General features: G+C 53.2%; 1 protein-coding gene across 1 annotated transcript; it reads right to left on the bottom strand.

Moving 5' to 3' along the window:
* Positions 1–1964: 1964 nt before the first annotated feature.
* On the bottom strand, positions 1965–23372 carry RSPO1 (R-spondin 1). Its single transcript, XM_036352935.1, has 6 exons — positions 23086–23372; positions 18288–18631; positions 6430–6621; positions 4083–4232; positions 3661–3849; positions 1965–2693 (listed from the first exon to the last, which is right to left on the bottom strand). The coding sequence occupies exons 2-6, from the start codon at positions 18379–18381 to the stop codon at positions 2512–2514; spliced, it is 807 nt and encodes a 268-aa protein (XP_036208828.1). The 5' UTR covers positions 18382–18631; positions 23086–23372; the 3' UTR covers positions 1965–2511.
* Between the last annotated feature and the right edge of the window lie 368 nt (positions 23373–23740).

Genomic DNA, 23740 nt, shown 5'->3' on the forward strand with positions numbered 1-23740 from the left:
GTGATCTCCTATCTCTTTGTAGTCCCTGTCTTATTTCTCTCCTTTCCTCAGCTAAACTTCCTGAAGGAATTGTGGGCACTGATTTCAACCTCTTGTGAAGGTACATGTTGTAAGCCCAATGGTTAATTTTCAGTCCTCCTTTACTTGCTATCTTAGCAGCCTTTGGGCCTCCTGATCTCCCCTCCTGCTTGCTGGCTTCCAGGACATGGTAGTCCCCTGGTTTCCCTATTCCCTGCTCCTTCTCTGACTTTTTCCCCCCAAGGCTCCATGATCTGACCTTTGTACTTGAAAACCTGAGCTCTTTCATCACCTGGTACATTTTTTAGTCAACCTAGTCCAAACCCCAAGCAGCTTCTCTCCAGGTGTCTTCTACACTACAGCCAACAGGATCTTGGCAACATACACATCTCGTCATGGCATTGGCCTGCAATTTAAAAAACCCTTCAGCAGCTGCCCCTGGCTCTGAGAATAAAGAACCAACTCTGGGTGACCTTTCTCCCCATCCTTCTCCCCCAGCCCCAACCCACCCCCGCCCATGACCTTTCTGAGATGACCTCACTTCACTTGCCCTCTAGGCCTTCTAGCTATATTGGCCTTCTTTTAGTTCCTTGAACACCAAGCTCCATTTTACTGCAGGACATTTGCATGTGCTGTGCCCTCTTTATAGAACTCTGCTGTCCAATACAGAAACCACTAGCTACATGTGTCTGGTGAGCACTCGAAGCATGGCTTGTGCAAATGAAAAACTGAATGAATTAAATTGAAAAAACATTAAATATTGGCAAACAACTATTCTTGAAACAACCTGAGTATGTGAATTCACTTTTCAATTTTAATTTTTATGAAATCTAAATCTAGGTAAGCTATTTCTGGAGAAAATTCAGTGTAAAAAATCCGTGTCAAAGACTCAGTTTGAAAAAAAAATGTGAAAGATCTCATTAATAGTTTTTTTGTATTGAGTCCATTTTAAAAAGATACTTTGCATATATTTTGTTGAATAAAAGATATAATCAAAATTAATCTCGCCTGTTTCTTCTTATTCTTTAAATGTGGCTACTAGAAAAATGTAAATTACATAATTGATTCATATTATATTTCTATTGGATGGCACTGGTCTAGAATGCCATGTCTTCTCTTCGTCTTAACGCCTTCTACTTGTCCTGAGCTTGGCTCAAATATCACCTCCTCTGAAAAGCTCCCCTGAGATCAAGTCTTCTATATTTATTCACTTTCATAGCTATGTGTATGTGCCCGTGGTTGCCTCCCCTTAACTCCGCCCCATTGTAATGATACATTTATTTGAATAATTACTAGGTTCACCTCTGTCAACCCCACCAACCTCTAGGCTCCATAAGAGCAAGGGCCATGTCTGGTTCCCCTCCTGAAAGCGAACACTTAGTCCGGAGCCTGGTGCATGAGTGGCCACCAGTGGACACTTCCAAATACCACAAGATGTCTTCCACCCGCTGTTCTTCCTCTGGGTCCACGGTCCCCAACCATCTCAGAGAGCCTGAGCACCCCTGGCCTACGAGTTCCACTATGACCCCTCGGAATAGAGCTGGCACCTCTCCCAGACAGAAAGTCCTCCTCTATGGCTGACCAGCGTCCTGCATCCTTACAGGTAATTAGAGTTTCTCAAACTTGACTGTGCACGCCAGTCACCTGGAGCCTCGTTAAAATGCACACACTGGCTCATTGGGTCTGGGACGGGACCCGAGATTCTCATCTCTAACAAGCTGCCCAGTGATGCCGTCAATGCTGGCCCACAGACCACACTCTGGGAAACAAGGATAGAAAAGCTGGCTCCGCCGTGAGCATCCCCAAAGTTTTCTTCCTGCTCTGTCCAGGGGGCCAGCAGTGGTCTCTTAAAATTCAGCCCTGACTCTTCCTGCTCCCATACGTGCCCCCCCAAAACCTGTACCCTGCAAAAGAATGTGGTGCCTGGGGCCACTGTGGTCATTTAGCTTTTGTTTTTAATTGGAAATAAACCTTTAAGCAGTTTTCAGAGTCCGGGCAGCCCTGATGTGGATCGTGGATGGGTAACAACGATCAGGTCACACCGCTGGAAATGCAGAACAGTCCTCGTGCTCCGGCTCCTCCCGAAGGCTCCCCTCGACAAAGGCTGAGCCTGGATGTCGGGAAATGTTCTCTCCGCCGCGTCCACAGGGAGCATCGTAAACCAAGTGTGTGTTGCCGGGGCCTCTTCCTGGCAGAGATGACCCGTCCACCTCCCTGCCCTGTTCATTTCATGATGTCCAAGGTATAGAAGTGTCTTCCGGTCGCCTCAAGTGTGTATGTGTGTATGTGTGTGTGTGTGTGTGTGTGTGTGCATGCATGTGTGCACACACACGTTTGCATGTTTGTTGATTCCATGTTTGGACATTGGGGTCGCTGTGTGTGTGTGTTTCCATGGACGTGTGCAGAGTGTGTGTCCATGTTGCCCTCCAGGGCTCCAGTTCAGTAAAGCTTCCGTCCCTCTTTCTGCACGGGCCTCGAGGCTGAGGAGGGTCCCTAGGTGGGCCCTGCGGATGTGAGTGGCCCAACTGTCCCTTGCTGCTGCTGCTGCTGCTGCTGCTGCTGCTGCTGGCCCTTGCGTCTCCGAGAGCCGGTGCCTGCCTCCTTGCTCTCCTTCCTGCTCGGGTTCCTGTTGGCCTTTTCCCTCCGGCCCTGGCCTCCCTTCCTCCTCTTCTGCCCTGCAACCCAACAGCAGGAAGACTCAACACAGGACATCTTGCCACAGGGAAGCCCCAGGCATGGCCATGGGCCCCAGGAGGGGAGTGGTGAGGAAGCTGGGCAGGGGCGGCCGGGGGGAGGCTGGGATCGCTACCTTTAGGCAGTCAGGCGCCCTGAAGGCCTCCTCTGACCATCAGCCACTTCAGAGGACCCTGGGACATGGGCACTGAGAGGGGTCCCAAGAGCCTTTTCATCCTCCACCCCTGGACAAACCGCACACCCTCCTCCTCCTCCTCATGCCTTCCTCAGGCCTTGGGTCCCAATGGGCCAAGAGGTTCAGTGCAGCTTTTAGGACCTGCAGGATGGCCCCACCTCCTCTGGGGTCAGCCACCACATCATTGCCAACTGCAGGCTCAGTGACCTTGATCTAATCACTAGCCCCCTCCACCACTATCCCCAGGCTGGTGTGGCTCAGTGATTGAGGGTCGACCTATGAACCAGGAGGTCAAGGTTCGATTCCCGGCCAGGGCACATGCCCGGGTTGTGGACTCAATCCACAGTGTGGGGCGTGCAGGAGCGGCCGCTCAATGACTCTCTTATCATTGATGTTTCTGTCTCTCACTCACTCTCCCTTTCTCTCTCTGAAATCAATAAAAACATGTTAAAAAAAATGTTTTGAATCACCACAGCCCCTTCCATGCTCTATCTGACCTCGCAGGGCCCTCCCAGTGCCCACATCTGCTGGCTCAGGAGAAATGGAGACACTGAAAGGACCTCTACACGGAAGTTTCCAGCTCCCACTACACAGAGTTCTGGGTCTCGGCCAGGCCTGGCACCCGTTTGCACGGCATGGGCTCTTGAGTTGGGGCTGCCCCATTTGGCCTGGCCTGAGACCCACTCCTGGGCAACAGGCAGGGAGCAGAGGTGGTCCCATCTCTGCGGTTGGGCCTGGCCCCCGACTCCGGGGAGGCGGAGGCTGCAGCTCACCCTCAGGACAGGGTGTCCTCCGCACTGTGCACCTCCGGGTCTCTTTGGTGTCGGAGCAGATGGCATGGTCGCCCCCAGGCGCATGGAGCACCCTTCGCGTCCGCTCCTCAGAGCCCCTCCGGAAACCACAGAGCTTCTTCCTCTTGGCGCACGGCCCCCACGGGGACCACTCGCTCATTTCACATTGTGCTGGCAGGAAGGGAGAGGAGAGAGAGAAGAGGAGGGTCACAGAATACCCCAGGGGAGCTTTCCCACCTGCTCTCTACCTGGGGCTCGGCCCAGAGGGCAGGAGAGTCCCGAGAGAAACCCCAGAGGGTGGCCGTGGGGTGAGCTTTCTCTGGGCAGTGCCCCAGCCACACTCTCCCTGGCCCGCCCTCCTCCGGAGGTCCTGGACCCTCTGCCCGCAGTGCCCACGTGCGTACCAGGACTGCTGCACTCCATGGTGCCGTTGGCAGCTGCGGAGCCCTCGGGGCAGGCGGGGTAGCAGCGGCCCTTGTGCAGGTACAGGCTCTCCTTACACTTGGTGCAGAAGTTGTGGCTGAAACAGGCCTCGCAGTGCTCAATCTTGCATTCTGAGGAGAGGACCAGAGTGAGGCCTCTGGCTCAGCCTCCCCTCATCCCCATCCCAACACCCACCGTGCCGGCCCACCCACACTGAGAGCAGGACAGGGTTGGGGAGAAAGGGCCAAAGTGCTCACTCTCTGGGCTGGCTGGGACTCATCAGGGTCAGCTAATCCCAACCCAAACTCAATTCCAGGCCCTGGAACCCAAGGTAAGGTCCAAGAGAGCCAGTTTCAGAGGAGGGGGGCAGGATCCCCGGGGATTAGTGGGGGTGAGAGAGGAGGATCCCAGCATCTCATGGAACCCCAAAGGGCCACCTTGTCAGAGCTGGACTGAGGGATACAGTGACCCCTTGACCGTGGCTGTGTGGTCTCCTCTTCCCCCACTGCTGGGCATCCACAGACCCAAACCCTGGATCTCCTCCTGCCTGGGGCAGAAAGAATGGGTTTGGAGGAGGGAAGCCATCCCAGGGCAAATTCCTCTCCCTCCACAAGGCGAGTTCCAGGAACCGCCTTGGTTGGACTCCTGGGTCCCTCCCCATCCCCTCCTGCCAGCTCTCCCTCCTCTGGGGACGAGGGGGGAGGGTGGGTTCAGGGCTGAAGGAGCAGGCAGGGTCTTTCACAATCTCTCCCTTCCCAGATTGTGGGCAGGGCTAACTTCCTCCCCGTCTCTGGCACCTGGAGCCTGGGCTGCCAGTTTCCCAGGAGCTGGCACAGCCAGGAACTCCCCACCCCAAACACCCTGAGGACCCAGAGGGCAGCCCGAGGGTCCTACCTCCAACCTCACAAGCTCCCCACACCCACCGCGCCCTCCTCTGTGCCTCCTAGCCTCTGTGGCTTTATCTCAGCTTCCCTCCCTCCCTCCGTCTCTCTCGCTCTGATGCCTGGGTTTGGCTGCAGGTGAACAGAGTAAGAACAATAACAGCTACCATGTATTGAATGCCAGACTTGAAGGGCTTTACATATGCCTCCCACAACAACCCAGAGGTAAAAGCGAGTACTCCCATTTAAAATATGAGATCTTGGAGAGGTTACGACACGCCCAAAGTCACACAATGAATTAGAAGCAGAGCTGAGAGGACAACCCCAGCAGGCTGATCTGGGGTCATTCGTGTCCCTTCCAGCCTCGCTGTTATCAGCTATAAAAAGGTAGCGTCACCTAGATCCTGTCTCCCTCCAGGGGGTGTCGCGGACTCAACTGATATGAGATCCAGAAATGCATCCTAAGCTCCAAGGCACTGAACACACGGGAGGGGCACTGGTTTTGTTCACTGGAGTGTGTTCACGGCGTACCCCCAGCATGTCACAGCTGGGATGGATGCAGGGGGGACAGCAGGTGCCTGGGAACTGTGGCTGGTGTGGGAGAAAGTTGAAGAGTGAGGAGACCAGGGGAGGAGGAGGGGGAAGCAGGCTGACCGGGGCTTGAATTTCTCTGCAGTCAGTAGAGCCAGTGGTGGTTTTTAAGCAGAAGTGTGATGGAATAGGCTGTGTGTCTCAGAGGCATCTTTCTGGCTGTGGAGGCGGGTGGAAGGGAACCACATGAGAATTGGAGGGCAGATCAACAGGCTATTGTAATAGTCCAGGAGAGAGATGACGTGGGCCTGGGTTAGACAATGGCAGTGAGGACAGAAAGGAGATGGAGCCCAGCTCAGCGATTGAGCATCATCCCATGTATCAAGAGGTCTCTGGTTCGATTCCTGGTCAAGGCACATGCCTGGGTTGCAGGCTCAATCCCCAGCAGGGGGTATGCAGGAGGCAGCCAATCGACGTTGATGCACTGATGTTTCTATTTCTCCCTCTCCCATCCTCTCTCTCTAAAATCAACACACACACACACACACACACACACACACACACACACACACACAGATATGGAGCACGCATGATTCAGTTATTGGATGGATCGGGAATAGCCCAATGAGAGGTTGGCTCTCAGGTCTATGGCTTGGGTGATGGATTGGGACACAGAGTGGCCTGTGGGACTCCAGGTGGGTGCAGGTTTGGAGGGAGGAGATGCAGTTCTGATACAGACGCACTGAGTTAGAAATGTGGAAGGGATATCGGGGGAGATGTCTGACCAGTAACCAGATACTTGAATCAGAAGCCTCATCTCCCCTCATCTCAGTCCCCCCTCCTCCTCTTGCTGGTCAGAGTACCCTCCCCAGTGTCCGGCGTCTCTGTGCCCTTCTCCAGCCCTGCCCACACTCACTGATGCACTTGTTCATGTCGGGGTTGCGGGCATCGAAGTATCCAGGCGGGCAGGACGGCAAGCAGACGCCCACCTGGCGGATGTCGTTCCTCTCCAGCAGGATGAACAGCTTGGGTGAGCACTTGAGGCAGCCGTTGACCTCAGAGCAGAGCTCACAGCCTTTGGCGCAGGCCTGGCTCCCCTCGGCACTGACTGCAAAGGTGGAACAAGGGTGAGAAGGTGGCTGTAGGCGAGAGCGCAATCCTTCCCAGGCTCCCACGAGGATGGGAAGTGAGTGGACTGGACTTCTCTCCTACAGAAAGAGTGTGTTTCTCAGAAAGCACAGGCCAGGCTGGCAGCTCTCTGCAAGACTGCTTTCTGAACCTCGCCAGGGTCCTCTCTCAAGGGAACAAGCACAGGCTCCTGGAGCAAGAGCTCCCATCCATTCTAAATGCCTCCCTAGCTCCAGGCACAACACAAGCTCACCCGCCAGGCTCGCTTCACCATCCCCAAGAGAAGCAACCGAAGCTTCACCCTGCCTGGAACTTACCCCTACCCTCTCCAGAGGAAGGAGCCTTCTTATCCTTGAGAAATTTTTAAGGACAAGAAGGATAATGGGCTAAACTATCTGAGAAAAACATTACCTGCCCAGAGACAAGAAGACAACTAGAATAATCTATGTCTAGAACAGTAGTTTCAACCAGAGGCAATAGTGCTCCCCAGGGGATATTTGGCAATGTCTAGAGACTTTCCCCTCACTTCCCCCAAAAATATGTTTTTATTGATTTTAGAGAGAGAGGAAGGGAGAGGGATAGAGAGATAGAAACATGGACGGGAGCCAAACATCGATTGGCTGCCTCCTGCATGCCCTGTACTGGGGATTGAGCCCACAACCCGGGCATGTGACCTACCAGAGAATCAAACCAGGGGCCTCTTGGTTCATGGGTTGATGCTCAACCTCTGAGCCACACCAGCCAGGCTAGAGACATTTTTTATTGTTACACTGGAGATGGGGGTTACTACTGGCCTCTAAGGGAGGCCATAGATGCCAGTAAACAGCCCGCAGTGCACGAGGCAGCCCCCACACAAATTATCTGGTTCAAACTGTCAGTGGTGTTGAGGTTGAGCAATCCTGGCTTAGAACCATCCTTTGAGGTAGTGTGATCTCCAGCCCCGCATACCTTTGATCTTGTTTCCTCATCCACTTGTTCAACCAATACTTACTGAGCCCCTCCCAGGTGCCAAATGCAGTGTGAGGGCTGGGGATGTGGAGGCAAAGACGCCTAGCCATTGTGCCCTGATCTTTCAGTGGCACAGACAGACCGCAAACAGGCAAATGCTGTCAGCCACCAGACCAAGCAATAGTGGACCCAAAAGAAGAGCGAGAAGGAGTTGCATAGGAGGTGCCATTTGGGCCAACTCTTGAAGAATGAGTGCATTTGTCCGTTAGGAAGCAGAGGCAGGGCCTTCTAGGAACAGGAATACAGAGGTATAAAACAACCCAAGAGGAATAGCAGGTAATTTGGGCGCAGGAGGGATGGGGAAGGGGAGTGGTGAAAGATAAGGAGTCCTACCTTAAAGGGACTTTTAAATCATGCTAAGGAACTTGCACTTGATCCTTCCCGACAGTGTTTCCCAAAGAGTATTCCTTGGAACATGAGTTCCCTAAATCAGTGGTTCCCAATCTTTTTTGGCCATGCCCCACCTGAGCATCTCTAAAGTCCTGATGCCCCTCGCCCCGTGACATATAATTCTTATTATTCAAAAAGTGAACTCCTATTTACATGGAGGAAGCCTAAAAGGCCATTAACTTCATCTCAACAAGCTTTCAAAGAACATGGCGCCCATGAAAAAGAAAAGAATGAAAGGACAGTTGAAGTACTGAGGAAGAAATTGTTAAAAATAATAATAAATACATGAAGTGATATGAAAAAGTAGCAAATAAAGTTTCAAAACATATAATAGAGAACTGAAACGCATAAATATGTCACAATATATGCTTATATACTGTATATGAGGCCCCTAGAACCATAAGAAATGCAAAAAAAATCACTGTTAATAACTCATTCTTGAATTCCCCCCCTTAAAAGTCAAATTGCCCCCTTGTGGGGCATGTGCCCCACGCTGATCACAGGGGGCCACTGCAGCAGGTAAGACTGAGAACCACTGGGTCCAACACTCTAAACAAGACTCTTTTTCTTTTTTTTTAAATATCACTTCTCTTTATTATTATTTTTAAAATATATTTTATTGATTTCAGAGAGGAAGGGAAAGGGATTGAGCGATAGAAACATCAATGATGAGACAGAATCACTGATCAGCTGCCTCCTGCACGTCCCCAATTGGGGATTGAACCCGCAACCCGGGCATGTACCCTTGACTGGAATCAAACCTGGGACCGTTCAGTGTGCAGGCCAACGCCCTAGTCCAGCGGTTCTCAACCTGTCGGTCGCGACCCCTTTGGGGGTCGAACAACCCTTTCACAGGGGTCACTTAAGACCATCGGAAAACACATATATAATTACATATTGTTTTTGTGATTAATCACTATGCTTTAATTATGTTCAATTTGTAACAATGAAAATACATCCTGCGTATCAGATATTTACATTACGATTCATGACAGTAGCAAAATTACCGTTATGAAGTAGCAACGAAAATAAGTTTATGGTTGGGGTCACCACAACATGAGGAACTGTATTAAAGGGTCGCGGCATGAGGAAGGTTGAGAACCACTGCTCTAGTCACTGAGCCAAACCAGCTAGGACTAAACAAGTTTCTCTACTGTCGGGCTTCTTGCACCCTCTGTGATGCTCCTGAGCCAAGTGCCATTCCAAGATGAGGACAGAGAGAGCTGCATGTCCCAAACATTTTGGCCACAGAACCCTGTTTTGCAGAGTTTTTCTTGGGACCTTTCTCAGAACTAATTAGACAGCAGCGAGCCATTGGCCAGTTTTAAGCAGGAGCAAGACCTGCTCTGATTGACATGGTGGACAGGTCCTTTGGCAGCCTGGGAGGAGACCAGAGACTGAAGGACCATTTGGAAAGAAGCTGACCAGGTCATCCAGGTGAGACAGATGAGTCTTAAAACAAAGTTTGGTTCAGAAATGCTTAGGGAATACAATCAGTAGGCCCTGGGGACCAATAGGAGGAGGAGGAGGAGGAGTCTAGAATGAGGCCCAGTATTCAGGCCTAAGGTATGGGTGAATGGTGGGCCCAGCCACTAAAAGAGACTCATAGGAAGAGAAGCAAGTTGAGAAGGAAGGCGAGTAGGTATGACTCACTTAGGAGGAGCCAGGCATGGAGAAGCTGTATATACAGGCTGCAGACAGAGAGCTGGGGAATGAGAACAGAGATGGCAGGAGATTGTGCAGAAGGCAGAACTCAGGCTGCAGAGTGGGCCGGACCTGGAGCCAATCCCCAGCCTGTGACCCAGGGTGAAGCACTGCATCTTGTGAGCCTCCCTTTCCCACCCCTGGAAAAGGAAGCTGTGGATGCCCACTCGGGAGGGCTGCTGGGAGGAACACCTGCTCCCTGCCTGATCCTTGATTTCACAACAGGAGAAGGAGTGAGACTTAAGAAGGTGAGCAGAAAGGAAGAGGAGAATAAAAAATACAACAATAACAATAACAACAAAATCACCATAATGGCAGCTAGTAAATGTCGAAACGAATTCTGTGGCAGGCGCTGCTCTCAGGCTTGACAAGTATTGACTCATTTAGTCCTTGCAAGCCATAAAGTAGTTACAGCTATTTTCTTTTAAATCCTCATTTTTACAGATGAGAAAACGGAGAAGCTAAATTACTTGAACAAGGCTTCACAGAGAGTATGTGTTCTAGGCAGAGGTTGCAGAGTTCATGAGGCCAGCGGTAGGACATTACCAGGGGACGTGGAAACTGAAAGTGTGACTAGGCTGATTTTTAGGTTTTTTTGTATAGAGACAATGTTATTTCATTAATCGATAGATTTAAAAATTAGTACTGTTCTTGGTTTAGTTATTATGAGAGCAAAAATATCCAAATGTTGTATTGATTCATGAGAGAACCCTAGGGATTATTTTTCCACTTTGGGCCTTTGTTCAGCTATATTACAAATTAATTAAATCACTGGAGTTATTAGATATCATTTCTATTTCAGATATATTAAATCCTCTGTTGCTCAAGGTTTTTACTTCATTCATTGTTGAAATGAATGTTCCTTCTAGGTTTTTGCTTTGGTTTCAATAACCGAAGCCATTCAGGTGTCCCATTTAAAGCCTCAATAGCTATGTTCCCATATTCACTTACTCTTTTCTTATCACTTTCGTTAGGGACAGATTTGCAAAAGGCCTTCTCAGAATCCTGCTGTCTACCTCCCATTCAACCAACAACAAATCTCTGAGTGTATTTCCCTTCAGATCCATGAAGAATATGGCAAGAACGAGTTGGGCACACGTGGGCATCTGAAATTAGTTCGGCATGGTTGGAACCTGGAGTGAGTGGTCAGACAGGAAGCTGGAGAGGAAAGCAGGGAGGGGCCAGATGAGGAAGGGTCTTAAATGTGTATAGAGGAGTTCGGACATTATCCTAAAGGCCGTGAGGAATCACTGTGGGCTTTAAAATAGGAGAGATGGTCTGGATTCCATATTAGAAAGATCTCTCTGTGGTGTGGAGAAGAATGGGATTGTAAGGAGGACGTAATTGGAGGCAAAAGGACTCCCAGGTTCAAAGACATGGAGCTGAACCAAGAGGATGGAAGAGAGTAGACACGTGTAAGACATTCAGGTGGTAGAGTCAGCAAGACTAGGTGATGTCGGGGAAAACACAAGTCAAGGGTGACTTAGAGGTGCTGGGCTTGAGTCACAGGTTAGCTGTGGGCCCTTCACCCCGAGAGGGACCACAGGAGGAAGAGAGGTTTCGGTTGGGAAATGATGAGTAGTTGAGTTTTAGATGTGTTGAGGTTGTGGTCCCTGTGGGACACCCAGAGGAAGGTGTGTATTAGGCAGTTGAACCTGTGGGTCTGGAAGTCAAAAGAAACATTATGGCTGGAGATTGAGACATGAAATCCTTAACATGTACTAGTAAATAGTCATTAAAGGCATAGAGGTACATGAGGTGGCAAGGAGAGTGGGTACAGAGAGTGAGAAGAGGAATAAGACATTTAAGAGAAGGGCAGAAAAATTGGGGTAGCTTAGAGGCCGATAAGGAGCAACCAGACAGGTAGGGGACGCTCAAAAGAGGAGGGAGGCATCGCACACCACATGCTGCGGAAGTGTCCCGTAAAGAACAGCCACAAATAGGCTATTGGTGCCTTGGGTCGGGGTGGAGAGCAGAGGGTAGTGGTTGAGGAGTAAAAGGAAAGTGAGGAAGCAGGGCCATCTTATTTTAAGAAGCTGGCTGGGGGGCGATTCGGGATCCATCCTGGGAGCCGTCACCGGGGTTAAAGGCACGGGAGTGGAAGGCATCCCGGGGTGGAAGCTGTGCAGCTGGAAAAAGCTGAGGCCTGGGCCACACTCATGTTCAGCAGTGGGAGAGGGGCAGAGGAACCATTGGAGAGGTGGGAGGAGACCGGGAGAGAGTGGGGCTAGAAGCCAAGTTGAAAAGGGAGAGATCACAGGGACCAGAGCTGGGAGGAGACCATGGCCGTGAGCTCTGAGGCAAATCTAAGGAGGTGACCTTGCATTAGGAGGTGCCCTTGAGAAGAGCAGTTTTGGTGGAGTGGTAGGGATGAAAGCCAAACCACAGTGGGCTGAAGAGTGAGGGGAAGGGAAGGTGGCGGGGGCAGGGGTGGGGGGGGGGGCAAGGAGAGGGGCAGAGAGAGTCAGAGAACATAGAAAAAGAAAAGGGAGAGACCAGCTGGGAGTGAGACTATGACAGAAGACTCAGAGGCAGGCTAAAGGCCCAAGGATATTGGAGGGTCAAGATACAGAGCTCAGGTGGTAAGACTGGCCTTGAGGCCAGGGTCAGGGACAGGGGACTAGGGAGCTGAGCTCTATGAGGTTTTGGGGCTCAGCAAAGAGGAGACGGGTTTAGTGATGGGCAGGGGTGAGTTCAATGAGGAAAGGAATGTTTATCAAGGGGGTAGGAACCAAAGGGTGTTCTCAGCTTAGCAAGGCAAATGAATGGGCAAGGAGAGGATGGAGAGCCAGGGGGTGCGGGGAGGGAGGGTTAGGTGTGAGTGACCAAGGAGATGGTGGGTGTTCGGGGTGTTGCATAATGATTCAAAGGAAAAAGCCAAAGTTAATTCATCCCATAGATGTTTGTTTACTGCACACCTACCACATGCCCAGAGCTGCGAGGAGCTGGGAATGTGGAGGTGTAACAACAAAACCCACCCAGGAATGTGGGAAACAGGGCTGGCTATGCGCTGTGGTGAATGGAGGAGCAATAGAAGGCACTCCCTTACCCAGCCGGCTAGGTGAAGAGGGTGTGCCAGGCGGAGGAGCGGCCTGTGCAAAGGCTCTGAGGCGCTGAACGTCTAGATGTTCAGGGATTTGAAAATAGGGCTTTAGCCCTAGCGGGTTTGGCTCAGTGGATAGAGCGTCGACCTTGGGACTGAAGGGTCCTAGGTTTGATTCCAGTCAAGGGCACATGCCCGGGTTGCAGGCTCCACCCCCAGTAGGGGGTGTGCAGGAGGCAGCCAATCAATGATTCTCTCTCATCATGGATGTTTCTATCTCTCTTACCCCTCTCCCTTCCTCTCTGAAATCAATAAAAATATTTTTTTTTTTAAAAAATAGGGCTTGCCCTAACCCGTTTGGTTCAGTGGATAGAGCAGCAGCCTGCGGACTGAAGGGTCCCAGGTTCGATTCCAGTCAAGGGCATGTACCTTGGTTTCGGGCACATCCCCAGTAGGGGGTGTGTAGGAGGCAGCTGATCGATGTTTCTAACTCTCTATCCCTCTCCCTTCCTCTCTGTACAAAATCAATAAAAATATATATATATTTTAAAACGGGGCTTTATTCTGCTGGCAGGGAAAGGGACCACAGAAGGGCACGGCCAGATTCAGTTTGCTAGGCTCCCTCCAGCTCCTGTGTCTATGATGGGGGTTGGTGGGGGGCATGTAGAGGAATAGTCTTGCAGGGCTCTAGCTTGGCCAAGGAGGTTGGGTGGGCTCAGTGCAGGGTGGGGCTCAGAGAGGGGTGGTGCCTTCTTCCCTCCTCACACAGCTCTGCCCTCCCCCACCCCCTTCTCACTCTGCTCTCCAGCACTCAGTGAAGCCCATCTCACTGAGCCAGGAAGGCAAGGAGAAAGTGCCCTCCTCACTTCCTCTGCTGCTTCTCCGCCTCCTTCATCCTTGTCCAAAACCCTCCAAGTTCATGTCCCTATAATCAGGTCTTGCCCCAGGGTGGCTCAGTGCCCCTGCCTCCTTGAAGAATGGCTTCTGGCCACTGACCTTTTCCCCCAAGGAGCTTGTCTTCTCCCGGTTACTCATCTTCCTAAAACCAAAACTGAGGGTGTTACACCCCTGCCTAAAATCCCTGAATAGCTCCCTACGCCTGCAGAATTAGGACTCAGCTCCTACACGTCCCCTAAAAAGCTTTAGCCTCAGAACTAACGTCATCTCCCCAGGCAGTCTCTCCTGATCTTGCCTCCCTGCAGAGTCTGGTTGGAGTATTTCTCTGTGTTCCCGCGGCCCCCATACTTAAAGCCATCATGGTAGACATCACCATGTGTCATTAAAATCTTCTAGAATGTCTTTTTTCCCCATCAGAAAGAGCTTTGGAGGGCGGAGACTCTCTCATTTTTGAATGGGAGCCCAGTGAAAGGATGTGGGTCCCCACCAGAATGTAGGGCTGAGGATGTGGTGAGTGAGACAGAGGCTCAGAGAGGCAGGTATATGAATGGAGCTCACTGAGTGTTTGATGGATAGAGTGTGGGGAGAGGGACTGGATAGGAATGGGGGCTCAGGGCGGGTTGGCTGAAGGTCAGTGAGGGGTGGAGAGGAACTCACCATGACGCCGAGGAGGGATGTCCTTGGCATTGGGGTGGTATCTAGCCTGGGAGGAACTAGATTCAGTAAGTTGGAGGGGGTTAAGTTGGTAGGGGTGGGGATGGTGGTGACAGGGAATGGGGCCTCAGTGAGAGGGTGGGCAAAAGCCCTTCTCAGGCTTCACACTCTCCCAGCAGACGCATCTATTCCTGGTGCCCAAGGTCATCCCCGGGTATGCCCCCTGGGAAGATCCAGCATTCTTTAACTCAGCTGGGAGCTTAGTTTAGACCTTCATTTTTTCTCACCTGGGCCCAAAGGCATTTTGAACTAATCTGTTTACCTCCCACCTCAAGCCACCTCCCCTATGTCGGGTAAGCAGCTGGACCTGCTGTTCCCCTGATTACCCATAGCTCCTCATTACCCATAGCTCAAGGCAGGTCAAGTGCAGACTCCTCAGCCTGTAGAATACAAAGCGCCCCTCCCCACCATCTGACCTCTGCCACTTCTGGAGCATCATCCCCCTAAAACACTCCCTAGGCCCCAGGCAGCTGTCTGTGCTCTGTCCTGAGAGGTGTTGGGCTGTTCGTTTTAGCAGCACAACCCTTCTTTTTAATAGGAAAGACCCTCCATGTATAAAATAGATGTGAGCACAGCTGCCCCAGTTAAAACCCTAGAGCTCCCCCAGAACCGCTCTTAGAAACCATTTCTCCATCTGTACCCCATTTCCTGAGCACACAGTCTCTGCCTCCCCGCAAGTCCACACCTGTGCACACGCTGGCCCCTCTGCCTGGAATGCCCTCACCCTCATCCACTCCCCACCCCTTGCCTAGAGATCGTCTACTGGTCTCTAAAAACACAACTCAGAGGTACTGGTTCTGGGCCCTCCCAGCTCTCCACCTTCATCCTGTTGGAGCATGGAGACACGGGATCGAAATTGTCCTCCCCCTCCCCCGCTTCTCCAGGATTCTTTTCTATGACTAGGGCCATGCTCCATAGGTTGAGTGTTGGTGGAATGGCCCATGGAATGAATGGGCTTCAGTGAGGGAAGAAGGACTAGTAATGGTCAGTGCAAGAGGGGACAAAAGCTCCAGATGGAGGATGGGGCTGTGAGAAAGGACAGAAGGGGGGGCAGCTTCTGGAGGAGTCAAGGAAGGAATGGGAGCTTCATGGGGACAGAACTGAACAAAGGGGCCCAGGAATCCAATAGGAGAAGGGTCTCAGTGAGGGAGGGCACTCAATGTGAGGGATGGTGAAGGAGTGAGGGCTCCATGAGGGGCAGGAAATGCAGGTGCAAAGGTGGTCAGGAGAGGCTGGGTGCTAGTGAGGGTGAGTGAACAGGAGGCTTGATGTGGAAACGTGTCCTCAGTAAGTAGAAGAGGAAAAGGACGCCCTTTGAGGGTTCATAACTCATAGCTAAAGGACTCTTTGCTTGGCCAGGTGATGTGGCTCAGAATTGAGCATCAACCTATGAGCCAGGAGGTCACAGTTTGATTCCTGGTCAGGGCACATGCCCAGGTTATGGGTTGATCCCCAGTGTGGGGCGTGCAGGAGGCAGCCGATCAATGATTCTCTCTCATCATGATGTTTCTATCTCTCTCCCTCTCCCTTCCTCTCTGAAATCAATAAAACTATATCTTAAAAAATAAGATTAAAATGAGCTTTTTTAAAAAAAGAATTCTTTGCTTGACTTCTGACCCTCAATGCAAGGAGGTCATCACTCTTACCCGAAATCAGCCATTTCTGGGCTCAAAACTTGTGTGTGACTTTGGATCAGAATTATATCGGTGGCTTCTCTGGTGGCCCTATCGACACACAGTCACGGGATGCTGGAAAGAGTCAACAGGTTTGAGACTCATATTCATAGCAAGCCTGCCTCGGCCCTGAAGGCTGCCCAGTGCCCTTCCATGTAGTCAGGAGGCCAGAGAAGCCAACACAATAGTCTGGCTCCTCTCCCCCTTCCACCCCCACCCCCCCATACACACACTTCCCAGGACACCCTAGGGCAAAATGGTCCACACATTGTCTATGTAACAATCACATGCCTCCTGAAGTCAACAGAGAGCTTGCTATTTCACAAAAGATTTACTACATGTGCACATCATCCCATGTAAGCCTCACTATATTCCTATACGACACTTGTAGCTTTATGGTCATTCTTAAAGCAGTACTGCCTAGCAACATGCACACTCATCTCTCTCTGAGCTCATGTCCCTCTTAGACTCTCACTGCACCCCAAGTCTTTCCCCTCACCTTACCCCATCCTCATATCTCCTGATCAAGGATGTCTGTCACACACCACTTGGTAATAAAAACTGGGTGACTGCTGCCAAGGCTGTGGGATGTGGCTATATCAAAAGCGTCATAATTGCTGTATTCGATTGGTCATGGCTGGGGCTGGGCCCTTTCTGATGGCCAGGCCGGTGCTTTTTTTATTTTTTTTAGTACAAAGTTTAGAACAACAAGTCTGACCTCTGCTTTAGGTGGGTGTGTGGCTCTGCACATGTGAGGGACAGTGTGATCACTAATGCACATCACACGAGTGTGAATGGCTCCACTCATACTCTTTCTCTCATCTTGGAAACAGAGGAGGTATTCTAAACCGCCTAACTGCATCTGGCCCGTGGAGTCCAAAATGCTGGCTGCGACAGATGAGAAGGGAGGAAAAATCAAGGTTTCGATGCTAATTAAACCTAACCGTCTCTAATTGTTTGTTAAGCTAGGGATTTTCAGCTTCACCAGTTCTCTGAGCTTCTGTCCTGGGCTGGGTTCTGCCCTTGGCTGCTCCCATCGACACTCAACCACACTCCTCTGCCTTTCGACCTTTACTGGCAGCCTGGGTCTCTGGGCCTCAAAAGGGAAGCAAGAAGGGACTGGGCCAGGCCTCAGAGGGGCTGCCTGCCCATGTACGTGACATCTCTGATGGGGATGCTGAAAGACAGACCTTGGGGTGGAGCCTCAGGTCTGTAACACAGGCCTCCACCTCACTTCTGACACATCTCCACAGGCAGTAGCCACAACCACCGCAGGTACAGAGCCCCCATCCCTGGAAGCATTAGGCAGAGGCTAGAGGACCTGCTCTTGGGAGCACCTAGAATGGGACTCTGAGGGACTCCGTGAGGGACAGCGAGGGCAGTGTGGACAAGTTCAACTTGAACTCTGTCAAGCTCTGTTTCCAAGAAGCCTGGGCTCACAGGAAGTAGGTGTATCCTTAGGACTGTCATCTCTTCCCCTCTCCTCGCCTCAGTTTCCCCATCTGTACAATGATGGTTTTATTTTGTTTTGAGGACTCTTTCTTCCAATGATATCTTATGTGGAATCTTAGAGGAAGTAAGGAAAAGCAAAGTTGCTCTGGTTGGAAGGGTGGTAGGGCCTGACTCCTGCCCACTTGCATCCCCATCCCTCCCCCAGAGCAACTCCTAGACTCCCCCTGGGCAGGGTTCAACACCGTAGGCGTGGACAGTCTCATGAGCTCCCAGCTCCACCGTGCTTGCCCCATCATCTGGGCAGGGAAGGCTGTTGCCTACCACCAGGTGGGCAGAACTCCTGGCCCAAAGGGATTGAGGCCACACTTCAGGCCCCAGTAAAAGAAAGGGCCCTGAGCTGTCAGTGAGGAGGGAATCAGGCACCCTGGAGCAGGGGGACGGAGGATCATCTCCATGGATACCACACAAAGCTGGTGTTATGATGTCAGAGGGCATAATCCACACACTGGATCCTCACAAGAGAGGGGTTAATCTAGAAAGCAGAGTCTACAAAGGGGAAAATCTACAGAGTGCACCATCTCAACAAATTAATCCACAAACTGGATAATCCACAAACGGGATAATCTATCGAGTACTCTACACGAGTACAAATCGGCAATGGTCATCACAGAATAAAGCCACCGAAGGCCCTCTAGTCCCCCAGGTAGCCCCCGACCATGCCCCTAGCTCCAAGGCCCGCCCTGGTCCAGCCCCGTCATTACTCACTCCGCCTCTGTCTCTTCCCCTTGGTCCCCCGGCTGCCAGCAGTGAGATGCATCCAGCTGAGAACGAGGGCCACCACACACAGCCCAAGCCGCATAGTCCCTCCCAGCTCCAGGCCCCTGGCAGGAGGGGTGGTCTTTGGGGTGATGGATGGCGCAGGGCTCTTGCTAACGCCTCCGGGGCTGGGTCAGCAGCAGGAGGCCCAGGCCTGGGCCGTGTCCCAATTCCACCATGATTTCGGCTGGGGAGTCCACTTCTCTATCGGCCCCTAAGGAGGTCCAGAGAGCTTTCCTCAAAGGCACTTGGGAGAATTTGTCGCTTCAGCAGGGACACCTCCAAAACCCAACCTGTTGGAGGAGGAGAGAGAAGGATTAATTCTGAGGGGCCAGGGCGGACCCCCCAACTTATGCCTCCTACCATCCCATGGTGTCTCCTGTCAAGGAGACTATGAGAACTCAGAACGTTTGGACATTATAAGTTGCCCACCGGGCACCCCTATAGAAGAAGTCTGCTCCCTTTCCTGTGTTGCAGAATTCCCGGGGATTAGAGCTGGCTACTCAAGCAGCTGGAACACAGTGGACCCTCAAACCAAGCTTGTGGGTCACTGGGGACCAGCTGGCCCCACCCCTGCCCAGGACTGGCCAGCTCTGACGGAAAGCCTTTAGGTCCACTCTACAGGCCTCATGCTGCAGTAACAGCATGTCTCTTGAAGATGACACTCTGTCCTTCTGTGAGTGACCCCTCAACCTTCTTTTCCTGGTGTTGAGTCACCCCTGTGCCTTTCACCTGTCCTGGAGCTAGAACAGTGGCCCCGACAAGGACAAGCCGGCAGACTCTGCACGGCCCTCTGGGCTTGGCGAGAGGAAAGGAAGTAAGGCTTCCCCGGGCCACAGAAACTCTGACACAGCAGGCCTGGCGGGCCTGGCCTTTGTGAGAGGATAAAAGAGGCAGCTATGCCCGCCCTGGTCAGAGACCCAGAGAATGGGGATAATCCCCCAGCCCAGGAAGAGCCAGGTCTCTGGACTGCTGGCTGGTGATGGGGGCAGGGAGAGCTGGCCCCTCCCCAACAAAATGTGTCTGGGAAGTTGGAGCCCAACCTGGGAGTCAGAGGATGAAACCCCGCTGCACACTCACAGGAACACGTGCTCCCAACACACAGCAGAGGCCAGCCCACGCCTGGCCCCCCACCCACCCACACAGGGACAGGAGGAAGCAGCGAGCCTTCAGGAAGCTTTGTAGATGCCAGGGAGTATCACCCTCCCATCCACAGGTTAGAGATCTTTGGACACGTCACGGCCTCTCTGAACCTCAGTCTCCTCATCCATAAGATGGGGATAGATAGGCCTATTTCACAGGCTTGCTCTGAGAGTTGGCTGAGTTTGGGCTTACAAGTGAGAAATCTGCATTGCTGGAGTGGAGGTGCCCCTGGCAGTCCCTGTCCCAATCCTCTCCCCCTTGGCCTCTCAGGGAGGCCCCGGGAGAGCCCACCTGCATGGGAGATAAATCATTATCCCACAGGGAGCTTAGCACCTCCCTCCTCAGCCTCTCCCACCAGCTTTGAAGGCCAGACACACTCAAGTGGTTAAGCTGCCTGTGAGAAGTGTTTACACAAGGCTGATGGATCCCACCTGGTGCTAGGGCCAGCCACCCCCAATGCCTGTCAGCTGCCAGCCCCTACCTGCCCCTCCAGCACTCCCTGCACGACCTGCTAAAGCCTTCCCACCCTCCCCAGCCCCACTACACATTTCCATCCCCTTCAGTTTATCAAACTGGGATATCTTCAGTGCCAAGTATACGGTCTCAGAGGTTGGCCATAGAGCATGATGGTCAAGGGCATAAACTTCAGAGTCAGGCTGCCTGTTTTCAAATGTTGGCTCTCCGACTTATTAGCTGTTGTCTGTGTGTGTGCGTGTCATATATATATATATATATATATATATATATATATATATATATATAATTGATTTCAGAGAAGAAGGGAGAGGGAGAGAGAGATAGAAATATCAATGATGAGAGAGAGCCACCTCCTGCCCGACCCCTACTGGGGATCGAGCCCGCAACTCGGGCATGTACCCTTGATGGGAATTCAATCCGGGACCCTTCAGTCCTCAGGCTGACACTCTATCCACTGAGCCAAACTGGCTAGGACGGTTGTTGTTTTTTATAGCTTAAATGAGTTAATACATGAAAGTGCTTAGAATGGTGGCTGGCACAGAGGGAAGACAATAATATTTGTTGTGTTTTCTATGACCAAGACTTTATTTTGTGCCTACATTCCAATCGTCATCTAAGAAGTAATATAAACAGTTTTGTTTCCGTGTTATGCAGTTTCCATATTTGTATTTCTCTCTATCATGGATCGCCTTGGCCCCAAAGTGATCACTCAAAGTGATAGTGTATAAATGCAGCATATTTCAAACCGAGGTCTGAGGACCCCAGACAGATACAGTGGACAGATCCTGGAGGAGAAGACCACACCAGACACACCTGGTGCTAACCCCTGGGTCTGTGAGCCTTTCTTTGGCCTCCCTGTGAGATCAGGACTCCTGGGGTCTGGAGTGCAGAAAAGGCTTCCTGTTAATCTCTGAATGCCCTCTGTCTGCCTTGCACGGATCCTGGCACTTCAGGGTCAGTGCTCAGCAGAGGTTAGCTCCCTCCCTCTCCCTTCCTCTCCTTCCCTCTCCATCCCACCTCCACCTCCAATCTCCCAGGTCTTAGCTTCAGCCCAGTTCTTGCCATGTGCACCCAGTCCTGGCCAGTGAGGATCTTATGGTCTATTTCTACCTGAATCACCATCAAACCAGGATCTCAGCTGGGAAGTAGGGAGGAGGATCCGGATCTGAATTTCTCCGGAGCACGGGACACTGGCCTCTGCCACCTGTCGCTAGACAGGCAGAAATAACGACTCAACATTGCCCTGGCTTCTGATTTTTTTTTTTAAGTTGAAAACTCAGGATTTTATGTGAACTCTGATTTCAACAGCTGGGTAGGTCTCAGACTAGGAACCCTGCATCACCCATCCCTACACACTGACAATGGGCGCGCCGCGCACGGACACACACACACACACACACACACACACACACACACACACACACACACGGACAGGCTGAGAGAGGAGCTGATAACTTTCTTTTAAGCAGCCTGTCCGCCTCATTTCTATTAGTTCCTCTGTCTGATTTCCCCGGCCCCTTGGGCACAAGCAGTTCATTTTTTTTTTGAGGCCCATTCCTCTGCACAGGCAGAGCCAGCAATGGGAACTGCTGGCAGTGATGGAGGTCTCAGACGTCAGTGGGGGTGAGGAAGGGCATTCTGTCTCCGCCAGGGTGGGAGTGAGGGATCCACATCCATCACCTGCCATGTGCTAGGTCCTCATTTACTCCTCGGGGATTTAAGTAAAATCCTGCCCATTTTACTGGCACCAAGAGGTTAAGGGTCTTGCGGTGACAACCCCCTCAGTGACCAGCCAGTTTGCTCCTCAAGACCGGGGAGCTGCAGGGTGGGCGAGAGGCTGGGAGCTGGGGAAGGGAGTATGACGCAGCTTGCGGAAGGTGGTGGGAAGGGCTGCAAGCGGAGGCAGACCTGGGGCAGGAGATGGAGGAGAGAGGAGGCCGAGCTAGGGAGGGGGACATAGCTGGGGGTGGAGCTGAGGGCGGGGACTCGTCCCACCACCCCACCACCCCACCGAGGGCTGAAATACCTTTCGCCTTCTTGCCTGCAACACTATCAGGATAAATTAGTATTCCATCGGGGCGGACAGAGGCCCAAAAATGTAAACCATCCACATCATTTCTCATTAGCCCTCCCCGAGACCCGCTACGGGTGGAGAGTTTTGGCCGCCGAGTGGGCTGGCGGGTGGAGGCCGAAGAATTGCTGGGCAGGGGGAGGAACCAAGGGCGTGCCCGTGGGACCTGTGGGGATGAGAGTGTCCCCCAGAGCTAAGTCAGGCAGGTGCTGTCCCCAGCTCGTCCCCCAAAGGGAGAGCAGCGGGGAAGGCTGCTTCTCATCCCTTCATCTCTCCAAGCGTGTAAATTCTGCCCCCCCCCCCGGCCCCCCACCATCCGGGAGAGGCCCGACAGGTGCAGGGGGAGGAGAGGCGGCCCTGCAATCTCCTGACCGCCCCTCAAAATCGCAGGGTACTCTCCCAGTCCCAGAGGCCATTGTCTTAAGAAAACTCCTGCACCCAACTGCTCGCACCCAGAACCCGCCGTTGCCCTCCTGGGAGCCCGGGGCAAACGCACAATCCACCTCTCCCCAGCCAAGCCACGCCAGGCGCCCCTCAGCGCCCTACCCCGCGGGCCACCGAGCCGCGCCACCCCGCAGTGCAAGGGGGCGGCCACGCATGCCCCTGCCACGTCGGACCCGGGCCGAGCTGCGGGACTGGGGTGGGGTCACCAAGGGCCGAAGGATCGAGGGAATCCGAGGTGCCGAGACCAGGAATCAAAGCCTCTGGATGGGGGGTGGTGCGAATAGGGCTGGCGGACATGGGGCGCTCAGAACTACCCGTGAAGACGACGGGGCTGCGGGGTTGAGGGGAACCCGAGGCAGCAACCGGGAGGGGGCTGCCCGCTGGCTCGAGGGGTGACATGGGCGGGCGATGGGAGGCAGGACTTGCAGGAGGGGCTCCAAGTGGTGCCCTCTTCCGCCCTCGCCGGCCAGAGAGCAGCCAGAAGTCCTCTCCCTCTCGCCGTCTGCCCCCCAACTCAGCTCGCCTGCGCCCCGACGGGAGAGCCCGTGGCGCCCCAGATCCCGGGGAAGGGGGCGCCAGGAAGGAGCACCGGGCAGCTCAGGGGGGACTCACCTCCGCGCTGCCAGCCCGGCGGTAGCAGACCCGGGAGGGGCGAGGGCGCGCCCGTTCGCCCGCCGCCGCACGACTGTCCTGGGCGCCGGGCTCTCCCGCGCTCCGCCCGCCGGTCCCCAAGTTGCTCAATCTACGAGCCGCTCACGCCCTCCGGGGCCAGCGCCCCACCCGGCGCATCGGTCCTCTGGCGGCTCGGTTCGGCCTCGCTCTCCCCAGTGCCCCGCTCGGCGGTCCACTCCCCGCTCTCCGCCCAGCTCGTGCTCTCCGTCGCGCCTCCGCTCGCTGCAGCTCCCAGCCGGGAGAGGGGCCAGTCCTCCGCTCGCACGAGGGAGGGAATCCCCCCCTTTGCCGTCCCACCCCCGAACCGGCCCCCCTTCCCGGGATCCGCAGGAAAAAACGGACTGGAGCGCCAGGCCCGGGAGCTCGTAGCCCCCTCCCGCACGCCCTTGCCCGCAGCTGGGGCGCAGGGCTGGCAGCCGCGCGCGCGCGCTCTGGACCCTGGCACAGACCCTCTGCCCTCGCTCCTCCCTTCACCCCCCGCCCCGCACCCCGGGGATTCCACACTCCAGATCAGGGGCTGCAGTTCCAGGCATCCTGGGGGCAGAACAGGGCCGAGGGGCCTCTGGAATCCTCAGTTTCCCCATCAGGATCCTGG

Source organism: Myotis myotis, unplaced genomic scaffold (genome assembly GCF_014108235.1).
Source record: "Myotis myotis isolate mMyoMyo1 unplaced genomic scaffold, mMyoMyo1.p scaffold_m19_p_2, whole genome shotgun sequence".
NCBI classification, from domain to species: domain Eukaryota; kingdom Metazoa; phylum Chordata; class Mammalia; order Chiroptera; family Vespertilionidae; genus Myotis; species Myotis myotis.

What these genes read in the sequence shown, in the direction of transcription:
- RSPO1 (XM_036352935.1), bottom strand. Translation starts at nt 18,381, where the DNA reads ATGCGGCTTGGGCTGTGTGTGGTGGCCCTCGTTCTCAGCTGGATGCAT. An exon ending in GGGGAAGAGACAGAGGCGGA is followed by an intron (nt 6,622 to 18,287) that starts GTGAGTAATGAC and finishes CCACCTTTGCAG; the next exon opens with TCAGTGCCGAGGGGAGCCAG. An exon ending in GAGGACACCCTGTCCTGAGG is followed by an intron (nt 2,694 to 3,660) that starts GTGAGCTGCAGC and finishes GTTGGGTTGCAG; the next exon opens with GGCAGAAGAGGAGGAAGGGA.